Source organism: Xylocopa sonorina, chromosome 8, assembly GCF_050948175.1.
Source record: "Xylocopa sonorina isolate GNS202 chromosome 8, iyXylSono1_principal, whole genome shotgun sequence".
Classification (NCBI taxonomy): domain Eukaryota; kingdom Metazoa; phylum Arthropoda; class Insecta; order Hymenoptera; family Apidae; genus Xylocopa; species Xylocopa sonorina.
The window spans coordinates 5137958-5155172 of NC_135200.1; the positions used below are offsets into that span (position 1 = coordinate 5137958).

The 17215-nt window shown below is 43.7% G+C and overlaps 1 protein-coding gene and 1 long non-coding RNA gene across 8 annotated transcripts in view; one reads left to right on the forward strand and one right to left on the reverse strand.

Annotated features, from left to right (window-relative positions):
• Positions 1-17215, forward strand: part of LOC143426234 (uncharacterized) — a 40121-nt gene that overhangs the window by 3440 nt on the left and 19466 nt on the right. The gene's annotated exons all lie outside the window — the stretch shown is intronic.
• The window catches only part of Dscam3 (Down syndrome cell adhesion molecule 3), a 97514-nt gene continuing 84772 nt past the window's right edge, over positions 4474-17215 (reverse strand). Inside the window, exons 7-32 of one of the 7 annotated variants that reach the window (XM_076899451.1) lie at positions 16513-16703; positions 15690-15930; positions 15129-15282; positions 14911-15062; positions 13982-14251; positions 13088-13233; positions 12338-12773; positions 11607-11900; positions 10917-11147; positions 10529-10684; positions 10383-10453; positions 9905-10148; positions 9657-9803; positions 9408-9569; positions 9074-9290; positions 8905-8993; positions 8588-8767; positions 8325-8513; positions 8042-8227; positions 7509-7956; positions 7213-7439; positions 6962-7130; positions 6635-6783; positions 6455-6557; positions 5252-5455; positions 4480-4600 (exon numbers count right to left, since the gene is read on the reverse strand). In XM_076899451.1, coding sequence (XP_076755566.1) covers positions 4549-4600; positions 5252-5455; positions 6455-6557; positions 6635-6783; positions 6962-7130; positions 7213-7439; positions 7509-7956; positions 8042-8227; positions 8325-8513; positions 8588-8767; positions 8905-8993; positions 9074-9290; positions 9408-9569; positions 9657-9803; positions 9905-10148; positions 10383-10453; positions 10529-10684; positions 10917-11147; positions 11607-11900; positions 12338-12773; positions 13088-13233; positions 13982-14251; positions 14911-15062; positions 15129-15282; positions 15690-15930; positions 16513-16703 — 5108 coding nt within the window. In that variant the 3' untranslated portion in view covers positions 4480-4548. Of the gene's footprint in view, positions 4601-5223; positions 5456-6445; positions 6558-6634; positions 6799-6961; positions 7131-7212; positions 7440-7508; positions 7957-8041; positions 8228-8324; positions 8514-8587; positions 8768-8904; positions 8994-9073; positions 9291-9407; positions 9570-9656; positions 9804-9904; positions 10149-10382; positions 10454-10528; positions 10685-10916; positions 11148-11606; positions 11901-12337; positions 12774-13087; positions 13234-13981; positions 14252-14910; positions 15283-15689; positions 15931-16512; positions 16704-17215 lie in introns of those variants that run through there. The other 6 variants (XM_076899446.1, XM_076899448.1, XM_076899445.1 and 3 more) reach the window with 6 other exon arrangements.

Consider the following 17215-nt stretch of genomic DNA (forward strand, 5'->3'; position numbering starts at 1 on the left):
CGGGATACTTCACCGCTGTTGAGGTCAGCTAAAACAATTTCGTTCTCACGTTGATAGCCATGCGTATTGACTGATATAGATAGGAAAGTTTGGTTCTAATAGGATCGCCATAGAAAATACAGTGAATAATAGATACTGGATGCGTAGCCCTGTTACTCTTATTTTTGAAAAATAAATTATATCCGCTTAGTATCGCATTTGTGGATTCAAATGCATACCGTACAACGCCCTGCACCTTGTTTCTTTTTATCACGTTGGGATTATGTTTTTCCAACGAACAGGAAAATATCAATCGCGCAAAGAGCAGAGGTATTTAATGGTGTTCTTTGTAATTCAGCGCGATGATTTTAAAGTAACTAAGATCGTTCGAGTAACTGTACTACTGTACGTACTTCTATTTGCTATGAGGGATGCTTTATCATTATACTGATTAATTAATCGCCTTTTTCTCTTTCTCGTATCACTTAGCTATCGTACGGAGAAAGACTCCCAGCAACAGAACTTTATCACAGTAAAAGCACTGTGATGTTACTTGCGCCGCGTGACATCACTTCCATAGCCATCTACGTCCGCACTCGTCGATGATATACAATAGAGGTTTAAAAGCTTCTCCTATTAAAATTGCACAATATGTAGTATTTATTATTCATAAATAATATAAATATATAATGTCATGCGGCGCAAGTGACATCACAGTGCTCTGACTGTGACAAAGTTCTGTCGTCAGGATATATATTTCTATAGTTTTATTGTAATTTATTGTATATTTCTATAGTTTTATTGTAATTTATTGTATATTTTAGTAGTTTTGTTGTAATTTATTGTATATTTCCCGCTTTAGAGGTAAGAGAGAGAAAGATATATAAGAAAGCTATAAGAAAGAGTGAGACAGATGATGCTTACCTTGCTCTAGAACCCGTGGCGCCATCTCTGTAAAAAGTGCTCAAACTGGTCGCACATCGTTATTGATAGCGAAGTGAACTACTCAAGAACTACTAGCGCCATCTCTGTGGAAAGTACTGAAACTAATGCTCGAGCAGTTTTAGCGCTTCTCCAAGAGATGGCGCTAGTAGTTTTCAGTAGTTCACTTCGCTATCGATAACGATGTGCGACCAGTTTGAGCACTTTTCACAGAGATGGCGCCACGGGTTCTTCAGTAGTGTAGGTAACATCTGTCTCACTCTTTCTTATAGCTTTTTTATATATCTTTCTCTCTCTTACCTCTAAAGCGCGAAATATAAAAGAAATTGCAATAAAACTACCGAAATATACGCGTACGAGCACTGTGGTGTCACTTGCGTCGCGTAACATTATATATTTATATTATTCATGAATAATAAATACTACTTATTGTGCAATTTTAATAGGTGAAAAGCTTTTAAACCTTCTATTGTATATCATCACGTTATATATCATTTTTATGACGATTTGAAAAAATATATTCACCTGATATCATCAAGGCTGTATAGAAATGGAAGCACAGGGACGTACAAATGAAATTGAACACGGTAAATGACTGTTCCTCTTTATTAACAAGCTGAGTTAGCATACCTTGTGAAAGTTTGACACTTCGATAAGACATTCGATTGTTTTATTCTTATTTTTTTCTTTTTTTTGGTTTTTCGTGTTAACCATAACGGACGACGATTAATTTCATTGAACTCGCGTCCACGGATATTTATACGAGGATATGATACATAATGTCTAAGGTTCACGGATCCCATGTACAAATAGTTGGCTTGGTCGCGATAGTCGTGCTACCTGACGAGTCCCTATATCACACGTGTTCGTCGCACGCACACTCGAAAACGTTTGCGCTAATATCATCATTTCCCTTCGTCCAAATTCTCTTCTACCTACGATCGCGTCTTCGTTTCGCCATGGCGAAAAGATCTATTAGAAGCCATACAATCGTTGCTCGCGCATTTAAATTGGTTCGCGCGACTTTATTTTACATGTACAGTGAATTGTATCGGTGTGTCTCGTAAGAGGGCATACTCTGTACGTTTCGCTTGTGAAATCTGATCAATTCCCGTGCAGGTATTCTCAGTACCGGCTCGTTTATCGCTTCAAGTATAGATTGCACCTGAATAACAAAGTGCGTTATTAAAATACGTAGACGTAGAAAATTTAAAGAGCGTCGAAGAAATTGCGTTGGTACCGTACACGGTGAATGTATAATTAGGTATGATTGATTGTATCGTTAGCGAGACAGGAACTTGGAAAATCGAAGCTGCAAAGTATCCAGCAAATTTCCTTGAGAAATTTAAATAAGAAATCGCTACGCTTAAAAGCTGATATGGCAGTTTATTGGTTAACGAAGTTATCGATATAAATGTTAGCAAGATCGATACCCTCGGACAGGTTGAGTTACACGTTATTGCGGAAGATCCAGTCTGTTTAAAATGTTGAGTAGAAATTGTACAGGTTTGTCCCTCCAGTTCGGAGAATGATACAGGAAGTATGCCCTCGTCTTTTTGGAGATCCTCGAGAATTACGAACGGTCGGAAAACGCACGATCGTGGTTGCGACGTTGACGATGTCTCGTTAATGCGATCACTTCGATTAAGGCAATAGCCGTAAATTAATAGTCCTTGTGAACCGTAAACTCTTTGGCAGAAATCAACGTAAGCGTAATTAATTAGCTTCAGTCTCACCATTTCGAGAACGATGCATGAGGACCGGATTTCAATTTGTTACTGGCGCTCGGAGAACTCTTATTAGCCCGCGTAGTCAATACCTAACTTGCCGATAGAGCAATCGTCGTAAAAAATTTGTTCGTTCCGATCGACATGAATTTTCCCTCGAACAGAATGTTTCACCTTTCGCTTCCTCTACGCGTTTCAAGAACAAACGATTCAGACTTACATTTTTATACATACCCTTCGGTAGAATGTTAATTAAGTCTCGGTGGCAATTTTGCTGCTGGTTCTCAGCAATTACTGTTGCGATAAAAAAGATTATCTAATTTCTTCGTTCCGAAACGCAGTGAACGCGGAAAGGTCAAACATTAAAGTATCTACATAGAATATTTCACGAATGAAAACAACGTAATACTTAAAGCTATCTTTGGCGTTAATTAATAATCGAGTTCATTGTATGTCGATAAATTGTTCACCCTCTAAATATGATGCATACATGTATGTACAATTTAAAACGTACCGTTATATACTCTTCTCTTTTTTTTTTCTTCCAATCACACTTCTCGATCTTGGATCGAAGCCGCGCGTTTTGACACAAATAGAATACTCGAATCATTTTATTAACATAATTAGCTGAACGAAAACGTTGGGACGCATCGCTGCGCCGTGTTAATGCCGATACTTAGGAATGTTGTTGCAATTAGTACTCTGTGCAAAGCGGAAACCGCCACGATGTATTTAGAGATTCGTTCTTCAGAGCATCCTTACTTCTTATTTTCATTCATTCATGTAGCAGTAATAGTGGTAATGACAAGTGTTTTTAAATGACTCTTGCAAAGATTGACCTCCAATTTTATAGTCGCGCTAAATGCACCGGAAATAGAATTGCATTTCGTCGTTGTAATTGTCGTTCTTAAAGTTTCCTTTAACTTTCAATTGCAATAACGAAATTACAGCGAGTAACGTCACAACGAAATTAGCATCGTCTTTATAACGAACTTACTTTGCTGCAACGAATGCAATTTTTCCATACGAACTGAAATGTATCATCAGATTTTTGCAGTTATAGTAACAACTATACAATGGATATTTAAACGACATCTTCTAAGGATGGCAGTAAACGATTCTCAATACACAGTGTACCTCACTCTCGTCTCGCCTGTTCTCAACTATACAAATCCATGGTAACAGTGTGACTAATGGTTCGTACAATCTATACTATACAGTAGTTAGACGATTATACACGTGTGTAACTCATCATTCCGTCTCTAAATTGACTTGTTTCCTAACGCTCTGTCGGTGGATGCTTCTGTGATAACCGTCGCTGAATTCTCTTAGGGACGATTACAGTTGTGGCTTTCAACTGACGCAGTTTTCGTTCCTTTTCTTTTTCTTTTTTTAGAAGACAAGACTCTAACGCGTCTAAGGAAAACTGTCGATACTTTCAAATGCAGAAGAATTGTTCCTGTTTCGCGAATTGGTCGGTAAAATTGCGAATAACGCAACGGCAGTATTCGATGCAACGGTGGGTGCAGCGGCTCAGACGACTCGTCGGCGATTTAAACAGCGCACTGAGAGAAAAGTCCGGAGGTTGCGATTCGTTTTAAATCTATGGTAACGTTTCGTTGACAGAAAAACCGTTTAGATACATCGAGATATGCTAACATTAAAATCCCTCTTAAGTGAAACGGGCATCGTTTCGATGCGTCGAACGCTTCTCTCAGTGGTACCAACGTGAGCAATGATATTTGTCACCGCGAGAATTCCTAGCTTCAACAGAAAACGGTACTCTTGTCACCAGCGAATTACGCGCCATTGACATGCGCAAGACGTCCCCCAGAGGATATCGTTACACCTCGCTTTATATCGTTCTCCGAAGATTTCCGCTAGAATTGCTAAATCCCGATCATACGTGTATAGTGAACTCTTGCCTCTCTTGTTCCTTCCTCTGTTGGTACCTGAAACGAAGTTATATAACCGGGTCTTTAGTGCTGCGTTAAATCCAGTTTCTATCTCTAGAAGGCATGTTAATCTCTAACGACAGGTATCTAACGTCTCGCACTATGGCAGTATGAAGACAAGCTTTTCTAGACTAATATATGGCTTGAATAGGTGGCTTTACTTCAAACGGTGTTCTTTGGTGCAGCTTTTTTTTTAATCCTCGGAAGACTCCTGTTGTATCTTCAACTTCGTCTACAAAGCAAATTCGATCGAGCAAAAAATAGTCTGCAAGAAAGAGTTAGACAGCGCTTAAGGATATCTAGTGTGCCAGTAGCCTAGTGTTTTTCTTCTTTCGAACAAGTCAGTTTTCCTCTTCTGTTAAATTAGACTATCCACGTTTACAGGCAATTCGTAGATCCTTCTGTCTTCCCAATTTTTCAACATACAAAGCGGGACTCTAGTGACGGTGTTTACTTTGTCAGCGTCGTCGCAGCTTCTAACTTCTCCCAGAAACTGTTTGCTCGGTCAGCCCGCGAGGGACTTGCTGGCGTTCGTGAATAATGTTATACAGCCAATCGAGAGCAGCAATCTTCCCAGGATTAACGTGAATACAGAATGAAATCTGAACGTGTCAGCTTACTACGGTCTACGGAGGTTCGTGTCGATACCTAGCGAGCATAGATTCGACGGCCTCGATCGGCAGTCTACCCAAGCTGCCGCCGTGGCGGGTCCCGGCCGACAGACCTTGCCAGTCGCGATCACGATCACGCTCGCCACGATCACGATCACGATCACGGTCGCACTCTACGTCGCTCAATTCGCGGCTGTCGCTAAACCCGCTTGGCGGCAACAACGTCATGTCCTCCACCGAACTGCGCAAAACGGATCGGAGACAGCGCTTAAGGGAATGAAACAGTTATTAATCATGCAACGTTGAGAAGAACCATTTCCATCGTCACTGAGATTGATCACTGATCGAGAGTTTGGCAAATTAATCTGGATATTGGTTTGGAGGGCACGAGACGATTGTCAGGAGGTGAATCGATTTAACGGCTAACTGAATTGGTCATTGTGGACCACCTGCGATTGGAAAATTTTCGTATGCGAACATTGGAATGTTATTTCGGAACGTTTACGTGTTGAATAATTGTGACGGTTTGTGCTGAATCGTCGATATCATTTTTATTGTGTATTCTGCAGTGGCGTGCTGTGATATTTGTTGATAGGAAAGCTTCTGATAAAAAATAATCGCGTTATATGTATTTAGTGTTTGTATTTTAGAAGATACAAGGGAAGCTACGCTTCTACAGCTTCCATCAGCTGTGCACGCCACTGGTATTTTGATAGCTAAATTACTTGAAGTTAGCACGATGGAATGTTAGTGTCTCGAGTGGTACAGAAATTAGTAGGTAAAGGTAAAATTAACAGTTGTTATCAAGGATAAATCTCCAGATTAATTTGGGAAAATTTGAGTCAATATTTTGCAAGAAATTCTAGGTATATCAATGATGGAAAGTAATTGGTATGATATGATCTTAATTTGTTTAGGAATTCGATGAATTCTCTGAATGTATATGACATAAAACCATGAGTTAACAGAAAAATGTACTCATCTCTTAAGTATACATTATCACCTGGTTCCAAGAATGATTTTTGACAAAAATAAAAAAAAATGTATCTCTACGGAATCTATCGTAGACGGGAAATTTCTTGTTCGATCGTAACTGTAATCGTAATTGTTCTTGCACGGTTTACATTTTTCCATAACGTTATTCATCATCGCATCGACATGAGACCGATAAGACCGTGATACAGAATACTGGACATAATCAGGACTGAGTGCTATGTGGAAACAAACAAACCTTGGCTACCTGCGAGTAGACCGGCTCGGTTGTCGGCTTCGTCGTCTCGCAAGCGAAGGTGAACCCTCGTTGTTGGACTCCGTACTCGATTCTACGCCTCGTGAAAACACATCTGCAAACGAATTTCGAGAACGTAGGCTCTCGCGTGTGCTACAGCGAACGCAGACAAGAGAACGGTAAAAGATTTACCTCTGCAAGGCTTCACTGGCACCCTGTAACTAGGTCCAGCGCACTCTCCGCAAGGGCTTCCGGACGTGTCGCTTCCGGAACCTTGGCGACTCGAGCGCAGCTTGCTCTCCGCTTCCGCGATGCTTGGGAAGTATCGTTGCTTGTGCCACCTTGGTGTTTTAGACCTGAATGTGAAAGAACACCAGAAAGAGGAAGAGAAAAGGGTTTCGGGAGCGGGACGTTCAAGCTTTCAACGAGCGAGGGATTTCGAGCGTGGGACGTTCAATTCGCGTGTGGCATGCGTCTCGGGAGTAATGGGGGTCGAAAGGGTCGAAAGAAAACAGTTACCTCTCGAAGTCCACGCTGGATCTCTCGTAATCGATCGTGTTGATGTCTTCGTTCTCCAGATGGCCGAACGTTTTGAACTGCATCGTGTAATCTAGCGTGGCGGTGGTCACTGAACGATTCTCTCTTCCTGGTACACTGAACGTCGCGTATGGACTTATCTCGTACATCTCTGTGGAACAGAGGAGAGTAAGTAAATTGAATTTCTTATCCTTTCTTAATTTGTCATAAGACAAATTTAAGGATGCACGCACCTGATCCGTGATCGTTCGACTTATGATTTTCCTGTTTCACCGGCGAGCTAGTGTAAACTTGATGGTTCCTCCTATTATCACGTTCAGCAGTGGACTTCAGTTGCATGGTGCTCATGCAACTCGATAGGTGATGGTGTTGTTGATGCTGCTGTTGTTGTTGAACCAATCCCAGCCCTGATTGTTGATTCTGTTGCTGTCCAGGCAGTATTTCTCCCAAGTAATTGGCTCTGCAAGAATATAATACACCTGCAAACGTCGACAAACCAGAATAACATTCGACAAACAGCACTCCATACCTTCCACTACGTTTGAGCATCACGTATCCCAAGATCGCGGCGGAAATGATCAAGACAATCGCGCAGACAACCGGTATGATCACGTAAAACACTTTGTGATTCGGTATAGTCTTCTTGACGTCGTCCTCCATGATTAAATCGTTTGGTGGGCCGATGCTGACGCCGCTGAGCGTGGTCGTCGCGAATTCCATTTGCGTTTGCGTCGATCCGGCGTCGTTGTGCGCCGTCAAACGTAAACTGTACCACGAGGCAGTCTTCAAGTCTCTTATGATCAGATTCTCGGTGGCGCGACTCGCGACCAGAATCCACGGCTCGGTGCTGATACGTCTACGATACTCCACGGTGTAGTATTGAATCGGACAGCCGCCGTTTGGCCAGGACAGAAGGTTCAACTTAACGGAGGTGCCATTCGCGGAGATGATGTCTCGTTCTTTGGGTAACAGAGGAGCTGCGAAGGGAATTCGTACGGGGATTTCTTAACAATCGTTATACATGGAAGACACGCGGGAGATTAGTTTTCGTTTGAAAATTACCAGTTCCTTTGGTCGTCGCGCTGATTAGAGGGCTTGGGTCGCCGGTGCCCACGCGGTTGTGCGCTGTTAAATGAGCCAGGTAAGAGGAACCGCATTTTAAACCCGATAAGATGAACTCAGTCTGTTCAGGTGATAACGCGATTTCTTCCCAACCACCTTGGTCCCGTTTGTAACTTAATACGTAGCCTGGCGAGAGTAACAACGTTTTACGTTCTTAATTAATGCTTCTTCATACCTTCCTGCTTTCTGTTTCTACTCTTTTTTATGATCGATACGCGCGTACCTTGGATAGTGGCACCACCGTTGTTGGGATGATTCCATCTAAGTCTTATGCTATTCGTTGTCGTATACTGTAGTTCCAATGTTGGCGCTCTAGGTGGCATCACCACGACTAACGTGTAAGTGATGGAATCGTCGCCGAATAAATTGCTAGCTGAACACGTATAATTCCCCGCCACTGATTGTTCTAGTCCTGTAAGAGTTACGTTTCCATTCACTTTTCTATTTATCGTTAAACCTTTGCGCGCGTTGGCAATAAACACGAACCGCGTATATTGAGATGACCGTCGTTCGTTAATTCGTAATGCCTGCCAGTGGAGATCTGACCGTTTCGATACGTCCATATCGCACGAGGTGTAGGGTTACCGACGACCATACAGGACAATGTAATCGACGATTTGATCGCCCTCCTCAGTAATTGCGAAAACGACGCCACTCTGGCCGGAGCTTTAAGAACAGTTTCATTGCCGTTATTATACAGTCGACCCTTTTACAACGCGATTAGATGGAAACCGTGTTATAGAAGAGTCGAATGTACGGTACATATTGTAATTGGAAAATTAAACGCGATGGAATAAGCGAACCTCTAGTGTTCGTAGTTTGAGTTACTATGGTGGTCGGCTCTCCCTCGCCCAATCCTGTTGTCGCTGATACCCAGAACTCGTACAATTGTCTAGAATACAATTTTATCGTATAGAATACTGCTCGCTTTCGAAGATCAGTAATAACACCGAGGGGAGTAAAGTAAATTACCTCTCGACTAAGCCTCGCAGTTCCATGGTGAGCGTGTCAGTAGGCGATGACGGTGGCTCGTGCATGGTGTGGGTGTTGTGGTTGCTGGAGCCAGCCTCTCTGCTATAAACCGTGTATTTCGAGACGTTTCCATTCGGCTGCAGAGGCGGTAACCACGAGACTAATATACTTTCCGCGGTTAACGCTAAAGCTTTGATTCCAGCTGGAGGACCCGGCACTAAAAACTTTGCTCGTTACTATACTGCCTAGTCTAATTTAGTCGCGATACAACCATCGAATATGAATCGATCGAGAAACGATTGACCGTATTTGTTTAAAGGAAGAAATTTTTTACCATCCTCCTCGGTTGTGCAGAAAATCGGTGGGCTCAGAACACCATCGCCAGCGCCGGTATAAGCTAGCACTCTGATAGAGTAGTTCGTATATTTGTATAGCGTGAGCAAATAAGTTTCTACGCTGGAAGTCTTCTTTATTTCGCCCATCGTCGATATGTCCACTGTAATCATTTCGAATGGGAATAGTACGTTACATAAATGATCGAAGGGATGATTCAAGAGTTAGATAGAACGCATGGATCAATTACTGTTGTCAGTGGGCACCGGTCTGTAGTATACTTTGTAACCCTGAATAATACCGCCGTGCTGGTGGGGCGGAGGAGCGCTCCACGATACTTTGACACTCTGGGAGGACAGAGGAACGCAGGACACTTGCGTTGGCGGGGTTTCCGGCACTGAAATCGATCGATCAACAATGATTATCGGTATAATCATAATAACCAACGGTATTCATCGGTGGCGATTTTTTTTCTGGCAAGTTTAATGTTTATCGCACCTCCTTCCTGAGTTGTACCGACAATGGGCACGCTCGCCGGGCCGCTGGCTATACTATTGAAAGCTCTGATCGATATATCGTACTTAGTGAACTTTCTCAAGCCGGTGAGTTGCACCTTTGTAGTCGCCCATCCGTTTACGGTTAAACTTTTGCTTTGGTTCACACCTGACGTCGAAGATGAATGCTCCGACCATGTCACTATGTAGCCCAATAGATCTCCGTTACAGGATTCCTTCGGGGGTGGCTGCGAATACGATAAATCCTCTTTCAGCGATCCATCCTAATTACCATCCCAAGTTTTTTTCTATATCTCATATTTCCTTGCGCAAATATAGAAAACAAATTCAGTGTGCTGGTCTAAATATTAATACAATTCCATACGCGTGGAAGAAATTTGAGATATGAATATTTTGCGATTCGAGAATTAATCGCGTTACAGGAGTGTACCGTAGTATTTATTCTCGAAAGAAAGATTTACCTGCCAGGTAACCATAAGCTCTCCAGGCCCAGCTGATTGCACTTTAATATTTTGGGGTGGCTCAGTGGGGGCTGTTGTAAATCCGAAGTAATAGAATTATTAAATAATAGCGAACGAATAGGAATGTTTGTACGAAAGCGGCGTACCTTCTTCTTGAGTCTTGGCAACTACAGGATCCGTGGGCACACTCACGTCTATGGAATTTATCGCGAATATACGAAACGTGTAAGTCACCGCTGGATGAAGCCCACCCACTAAAGCTACCTCTTGGTCGTCGCTGGTAGCTCCGAACGGGGACAGTGCTGTGAATGTTTAAACGATTATAAGCGACAATTTCGAGAACCGTGTCCATGAGTGTCTAATAATTTTTAAAAATGATAATGTACATAGGAAAATGTGAAACGTTTAGAAATTTCTGTTCAACGAGTCCGCGTTGATGACTCGACGCGTATTTAATTCGTCTGATCATTTGTAATTAGAAATGAGCTGAAAGAATGAAATGATTTCGAACGATTATGTGGAAAGCGTAATTACCGTTCTGCGTTGGATGCGCACCGTTCCCGGTGCTGGAACTTCCGGGCGTGTAAGTGACATTGTGCGTTTTCGCAGGGTTCCAATCGTCAGCCAAACCGTGATTCAGGGACCGATACTGAATAACGTAATTCCGTATCGGGCTGTTTCCGTCGAAAGCCCTCTTCCAGAGTAGTCGTATCGATCGCGAGCCGATTTCTATGACTTCGAGCGAGGCTGGCGGATCCGGCCTTTCTGCGCTCGCGGAATGAACATAATTAAACCGTCATCAGTGATGGCAGAATAGATCGATTCATTCAGACGCCGCTAACAAAACGGGAAATCTGTTGAAGCTGATAGAACGATGCTCCATTCGAACGGGAAATTAATTGGAAATTAAATAATTAATAACATAGATGGCGATGCCTTGGCTGGATTAAAAAAGATTAAAATATCCAAGTAATTATACATCGCAGACAGATTTAATCGCAATTGTTTAATTAATAAATGCGTGAGTAAATGGTCGATTAAATGCTCTGAATATAAAGTTACAGACACTCTCAGGGCTACTACTATACTACAATAGTTACTCTTTCTGAAAAATAGAAGATCAGGTAAAACGTCAAGCTATTCGAAGGTGAATAGAAAATCAGTTTCACGTATTTAGAGAGCCGCGAGAGAAACAGTTTAACACGAGATCGAGATCGCCTATACCTTGAACAGCCAAATAAATTAGATGCTCGCTCCTGCCATAAGCGTTGTCCGCGGTGCATCTGTAGACCCCAGAATCCTGCCGATCGCTGCTCCCAATTGATAGCTGCGATTTCAGCCCGTTGTCCGTTTTTATCTGACTGATGCTCAGCCGGTGACTGTTCGTGTCTAAACGATCGCTGTTGTGCATCCACTGCACTTCTATGGGATTATCCCCGATGACAGTGCAATCCAGCGTCACGGACTCGCCGCGGCGGATCGTCACGTTTTTGCTCTGGAACTCGAATCTCGCTGGCTCTGCGAAGAAACGATCGGAGATTTCGGTAAATATTGGAGGAAAAAATTGCTCCCCGATGACGCTGCAGCGGGCAGAGAGCCGAACGGGGAATTGTTTTCACGCGAGATATGCCTTCGGTGTTTCCCCAGTTCTTAAACTGTAAATGGAATCTACCGGAACGAAAACATTTATTTCGAAATCTCTTTTCCTTTTCATTATCGAAAGCCTCGAACGAAGGACTTTTTAAGTGTTACGCGACGAATATAATTTGTGTTATAATTTTGGCGCTTTAAATTTACTCTTTTGCAAATCGAATTCACTTTTTCCTAAACAAAGTAGTTCTACTTAAATGTTTCGTTCATAAGAATAACAAATGGGAACTAGATAGTAAGAGGAGAATTTAAATGTGCCAATAATGTAGAAATTTTTCTTGTAAATCGTCGATCAAATAACTTACCGTGTACTGACACGTAAATCACTTTGCTCAGGCCAGAACCAATCCCGTTGTTCGCTCGACAGAGATAGTGTCCTTCGTCTTGGGGTCCAGCCGAGGCCGTCCACAATGATCCATTCGGTAGAATGGTCAATCTCCCATCAGAGCCATCGACCAGCGGCTGATAATCGTTGGAGGACCTTCCTCTGGAACGCAGCCACGTGACACGCGGCGGAGGGAACCCCTTGGCCTCGCAGTGGACGTTGAGAGGATTGCCCAAGAGGGTGGCTACGTCTTGCGGTTCGAATATCCACTGTGGCGGCACTTTAACCAGAAGCTCGGCCGTGTGGTTCACTTTGGCTGCGCTATTAGTCGCCACGCAAGTATACTTGCCGCTGTGCCGGGAGGAGAGTTCTTTGAAAACGAGCAGGCTGAAGAATTCGGCCACCCTTTCTTCGATCTGCAACGAACGAGGTTTCCGTGTTTCGTTGACCGCTAGGAAATTAGCTATTCCACGATTTTACTTTCAAGTAAAATAAATAACGATCGAGTCGCGTGCAGGGATTTCGCATTAAAAATTTCAAACATTCGTCGAACGTTAAAGAAGATTTTAAGGAAGCAAATTTTATCGTCGAGTACGATTAGTTCTTCAGATTATTTTAATTTCTAAAGAACTTTCAAATTTCTATTTGTTCGCGGTTCATACATCGTTTGTAGACGGGTTGTAACATTTTTTGTAGATATCGAGGTAATCAGCCACTGACGGAAACGTACGCGTAAAGACGAAGGCAACGGTTCGCCGTCTTTTAGCCAGGAGAAGTGGATTGGAAGATCGCCGGAAGTTACGGTGCAAGTAACCTGGGCACGACTGCCTTCCTGGAGGTTTGGGGGGAAGTTGAAGGGACCCATGACAGGTGGACCTGAAACAAGTGAAATTTACAGTTACTTTTACTACCCGCGCTTATTCGAGTTTCTTTACTTTTATTTCAAAACCTTTTAATACGAGCTTTACGATTCTAACGAACGAGCTACTTTTCTAAAGAAATATTTTTTGCGACAAAAGATACGATCGCAAAGAAATGTATAAATTCGCGAATCTTCCTTCAGATATCCTGGCAATTTATAAAACGCGCTTTACAGGCTGGCGTTAAAGTTAAGGGAACCGGGATAATTATTGCGGTTTCTATTTATTAGTTTCCGTCCACGTGCCCTTTAGCTTTTCCCCCGAAACGACGCGAAAAACGAGAAAACGCGAAAGGTAACGCTGGCGGAATTCTTCAGGGCGAGCAATTTACTTCTTGCCCTCGGTCCTGTGACTTCTTCGCGGTCGGCCTGCTTGCGCCCGCGAGGAAACAAGAACAAAAACGTGTTTCTCGTTAAAACGAGTCCACGTACACGTGTACGTACTGTACTTCTGCGAAAATACTATTTCGTCCAGTAAAACAGATATCCAACACTAAAAACTTACATCTTTTTTAACGCATACACGTTTCTCGTATCGCGTCTTCGTACGCGCGCGTTAATTCCTCGACAGAAATGTTTAAGAATACAGAAGTAATCTAGACGAAAGCGGGTCGTTTTAAGTAAAAAGTTCAACTATCGTTACACATCGTTGGTACACACGTTTCTTTGTAAACATCGAATTTAAAGAACACCAAAAATACTTACTGCTGACAGTCAACCGGATGTCTCTGCTGGCCGTCTCGCCGGATCTCGCGCGGACCATGCAGGTGTAAGTGACCGCATCGTTTGGGTCGACGTTGGCTATGGTGAGGTGGCCCTCGCTATCGACGCGATGCCTTATATCGAGGGGCAACGCGACCCCCTCGCGAGACCATTCGACGGACGTGATAGGATAACCCGAGTAAGGACAGGCTATGGTGGTATCAACGCCGGCTATCGCGCGTACAGGTCCTATCGATCGGATGTACGGCGGACCTGAAATTATTAATCGGCCTGAAGTGCCACGCCGCGCGCGTTCCGTCTGGCCATTAGTCGAATTATTACATGTATAATTGCTGGTGACTAATACCGTTTGAGGTTTACCATGGGGGTTCTATTAGGGCGGCGAGCGCGGATAATAGTCCGGATAATGGATCGATGCCAGCATTCTTAGCATACGATTAGAGAGTCGAGCGTCTCCCGCGACGCGATTAACCCGTTCGCTGCCAGGTAAATTTAGATCGTCTCGCCTCTGGGTGGCAAGGTTCTATTTGAACTTCAAGACTTATTTCGCGACGAATCGCGACAGATTTTTTTGTACAGTCGCTCGTTACGAGATGTCTCGTAGTTGGCTGAGCGAATGGGTTAATTTAAATAAATCTAGTTCGAAAGTTTTCATGTTTTTCAGTATTTGTAGTTGAAGATTTATTAAGAGAGACGAGTAAGCTTTCGATCAGACAGATAAAGAGATATCAGCTGCGATGGTTCAATTTTCCATTAATCGAAGTTCGGTAACCAGCCTCCCCCTAAAAGCTTAGACACGAGCGGTTCGGTCATAATAAAACGATACGTCCAATCGACTGTGCGATCGTTATATATTTGTATCAGGGTATCCTCTGTTTAGACGTGAAAGCGTCGAGGATAATTCGGTTTACCGTAAATGTTCAGTCTGGCTTTGTGCTCGACCGTGGCCAGAGAGTTGGACGCGACACAGGCATAGAGTCCGCCGTCTTCAGCGCCCGCCGACGATATGTTCAGGTGACTGATCACGTCTCCAGACTGATCGACGTACTGTCCTATCGCGTACCTACGTCGGGCATTGTATCTCTGCGTTAAGAAGCGGAATATTGATCGATGGGATCTAGATGCGCACCTGTGCCCAGAGGCGATCTCGCTCAATGGCTCTCCGTCCAGCAGCCAAGTGAACGATGGCGGCGGCGATCCTGTCGCGGAGCATCTCAAGGACACTGGAGGGCCTGGTCGCAGAGCCTGCTCGATGAACGTGTACTGCAGCTCCGGCACGGTGTCTGACAGAGTGAAATCGGAGAGTACTCGTTAAGATAACGTATTCAACGCGATCATTCGTTTGGGATTTCTCGTAGCGACACTGACAATCGGTAACGATAGTATTTGGACATTGGTTTATTGGTAATCGGAAGATTAATAATCGCTTTTAATAATCAATTTACTAGTCACGCGATTATAATATCGATAGAAAGCAAAAAAAGCGAAGTATGCAGTAAGCAGTAAGCTTGATGCAAATTCTAATCCATTAGAATTGAATCATCGAACTAGAGAGAAACGAGCTGAATTTATCCTGGCTATTGGATAGCAACGAAAGGGAGTAACAAATCATAGGGGAGCCCAATTGCGATTAATTATCGTACGACAGGAAGCACACAGTAATATCTCGGGGCACGATCCATCTTGGTACCTCCGAGCTTCAATTCCGCGGTGGCCTGCGCGTTCTCCTTGTCGCTTCTGACCAGACACTGGTACATCCCCTTGTCCTTTCGTCCTACCGAGCCTATCACCAGCACCAGAGGGGCCAGCAATCTGATCCTGGTGTCCTGCGCGGTCAATACGGGGACACCGTCGTGCAGCCACTCGACGCTCTCGACCGGATAACCCTCCACCGTGCAATTCATCGTGACCGACTCCCCGGAATTGATGATCTGTAAATACCGTGGAAACGGTTAACGATTCGTGCTCGAAAGTTAATGCCCTGTGCCGGCCGATTTACGCAGCTGCGACCCTCCCTTTGACGTTACGACCGATTATTCGCAACGCCGCCCTCTCTTTTTCGCGGTGTTTCGCGTTCGAAATTTAATCGATGCCTCGCGCAACGTCCCGCGTAAGCGTTTCTGCGTTTTTTTTTTCCACCCCTGCCATAGATCGCGATACAGGGGAGACAGAGGATGCGAGTAACGGTGGCGAATCTGCGATGTTTGCAACCCCCCTTTTTTTTGTTGCCATTCCATTGATGTTCGGTATAGGGGCGTTTGCTCTCGTAATTGAGTAATGGTAACGGCTAACGAGAGATGGTCCTCTATGGAAGAAGTCGGATTTTTAGAAAATAACGACGAGGTTATTAAATATTTAAATAATTCTGAGCACTGAGTGACTTTTTTTTTGTTCCAAAGCTTCGCCGTTTAAGAATGAGAGAAATTACGCTATTCGATTATAACGTTTAGCTTTGAATGCGGTATTTGAAGGGTTTGCTAGATTTTAAGCTAGCCCTCTCTCGTTTCGTTTACCTGAACGCGTGGCTGAATCCTCGCGTTAAGTTTCGACGTGACCGACAGGTGTGTTTCCGCTCGTTGCTCGCCGTGCTGATTGCTGGCTCGACAAATGTACCTTCCTGCATCCCCGGCGTCTACGCGGCGAATTTGCATCAAATCGCCCCACAGCTGAATTCGGCCAAATGACTCAACCGGTATCGAATGGCCTGTAACAGCAGGATACACACGTTGCTCGATGCACGATACTCGTCTCTTCCACTCGCATTCAGACACCATATTTTCCTTATTCTCACGCGTGCCTTCTTCAACCCTCTACCTTAACAATTTTTTCAACGACTGCGCGTAAAGCGTGAACTATTCATTGTTTCGACCCCTTCGTATTTGATTTTGCTTACAAAACCCAACAATTTTATGCATTTCGAAGCGTTTTAATATTCCAAGTCAGATATCGAAGTTCTATGTCAGTGAGCAAGTTCTGAGCTACGTTAAAAGGCAGACGGCGAGAGACGAGGGGCTGAAAATGAACAGTGCGAAGAAATTATGTCGCCAGAGCGATACGATTTGGTCAACGCATAAAATTATTTTCGTCTGACTCGAGTGTGCGTTCTAATTTTATTAGAGCGTGCTCAATTTCTAGCCAAGCATCCGTTTTTCGACGGTGGTCGTTGAATTGATGATAACGTTGCACGCTGCTGGGGCGCGATAGATTATGGAGCAA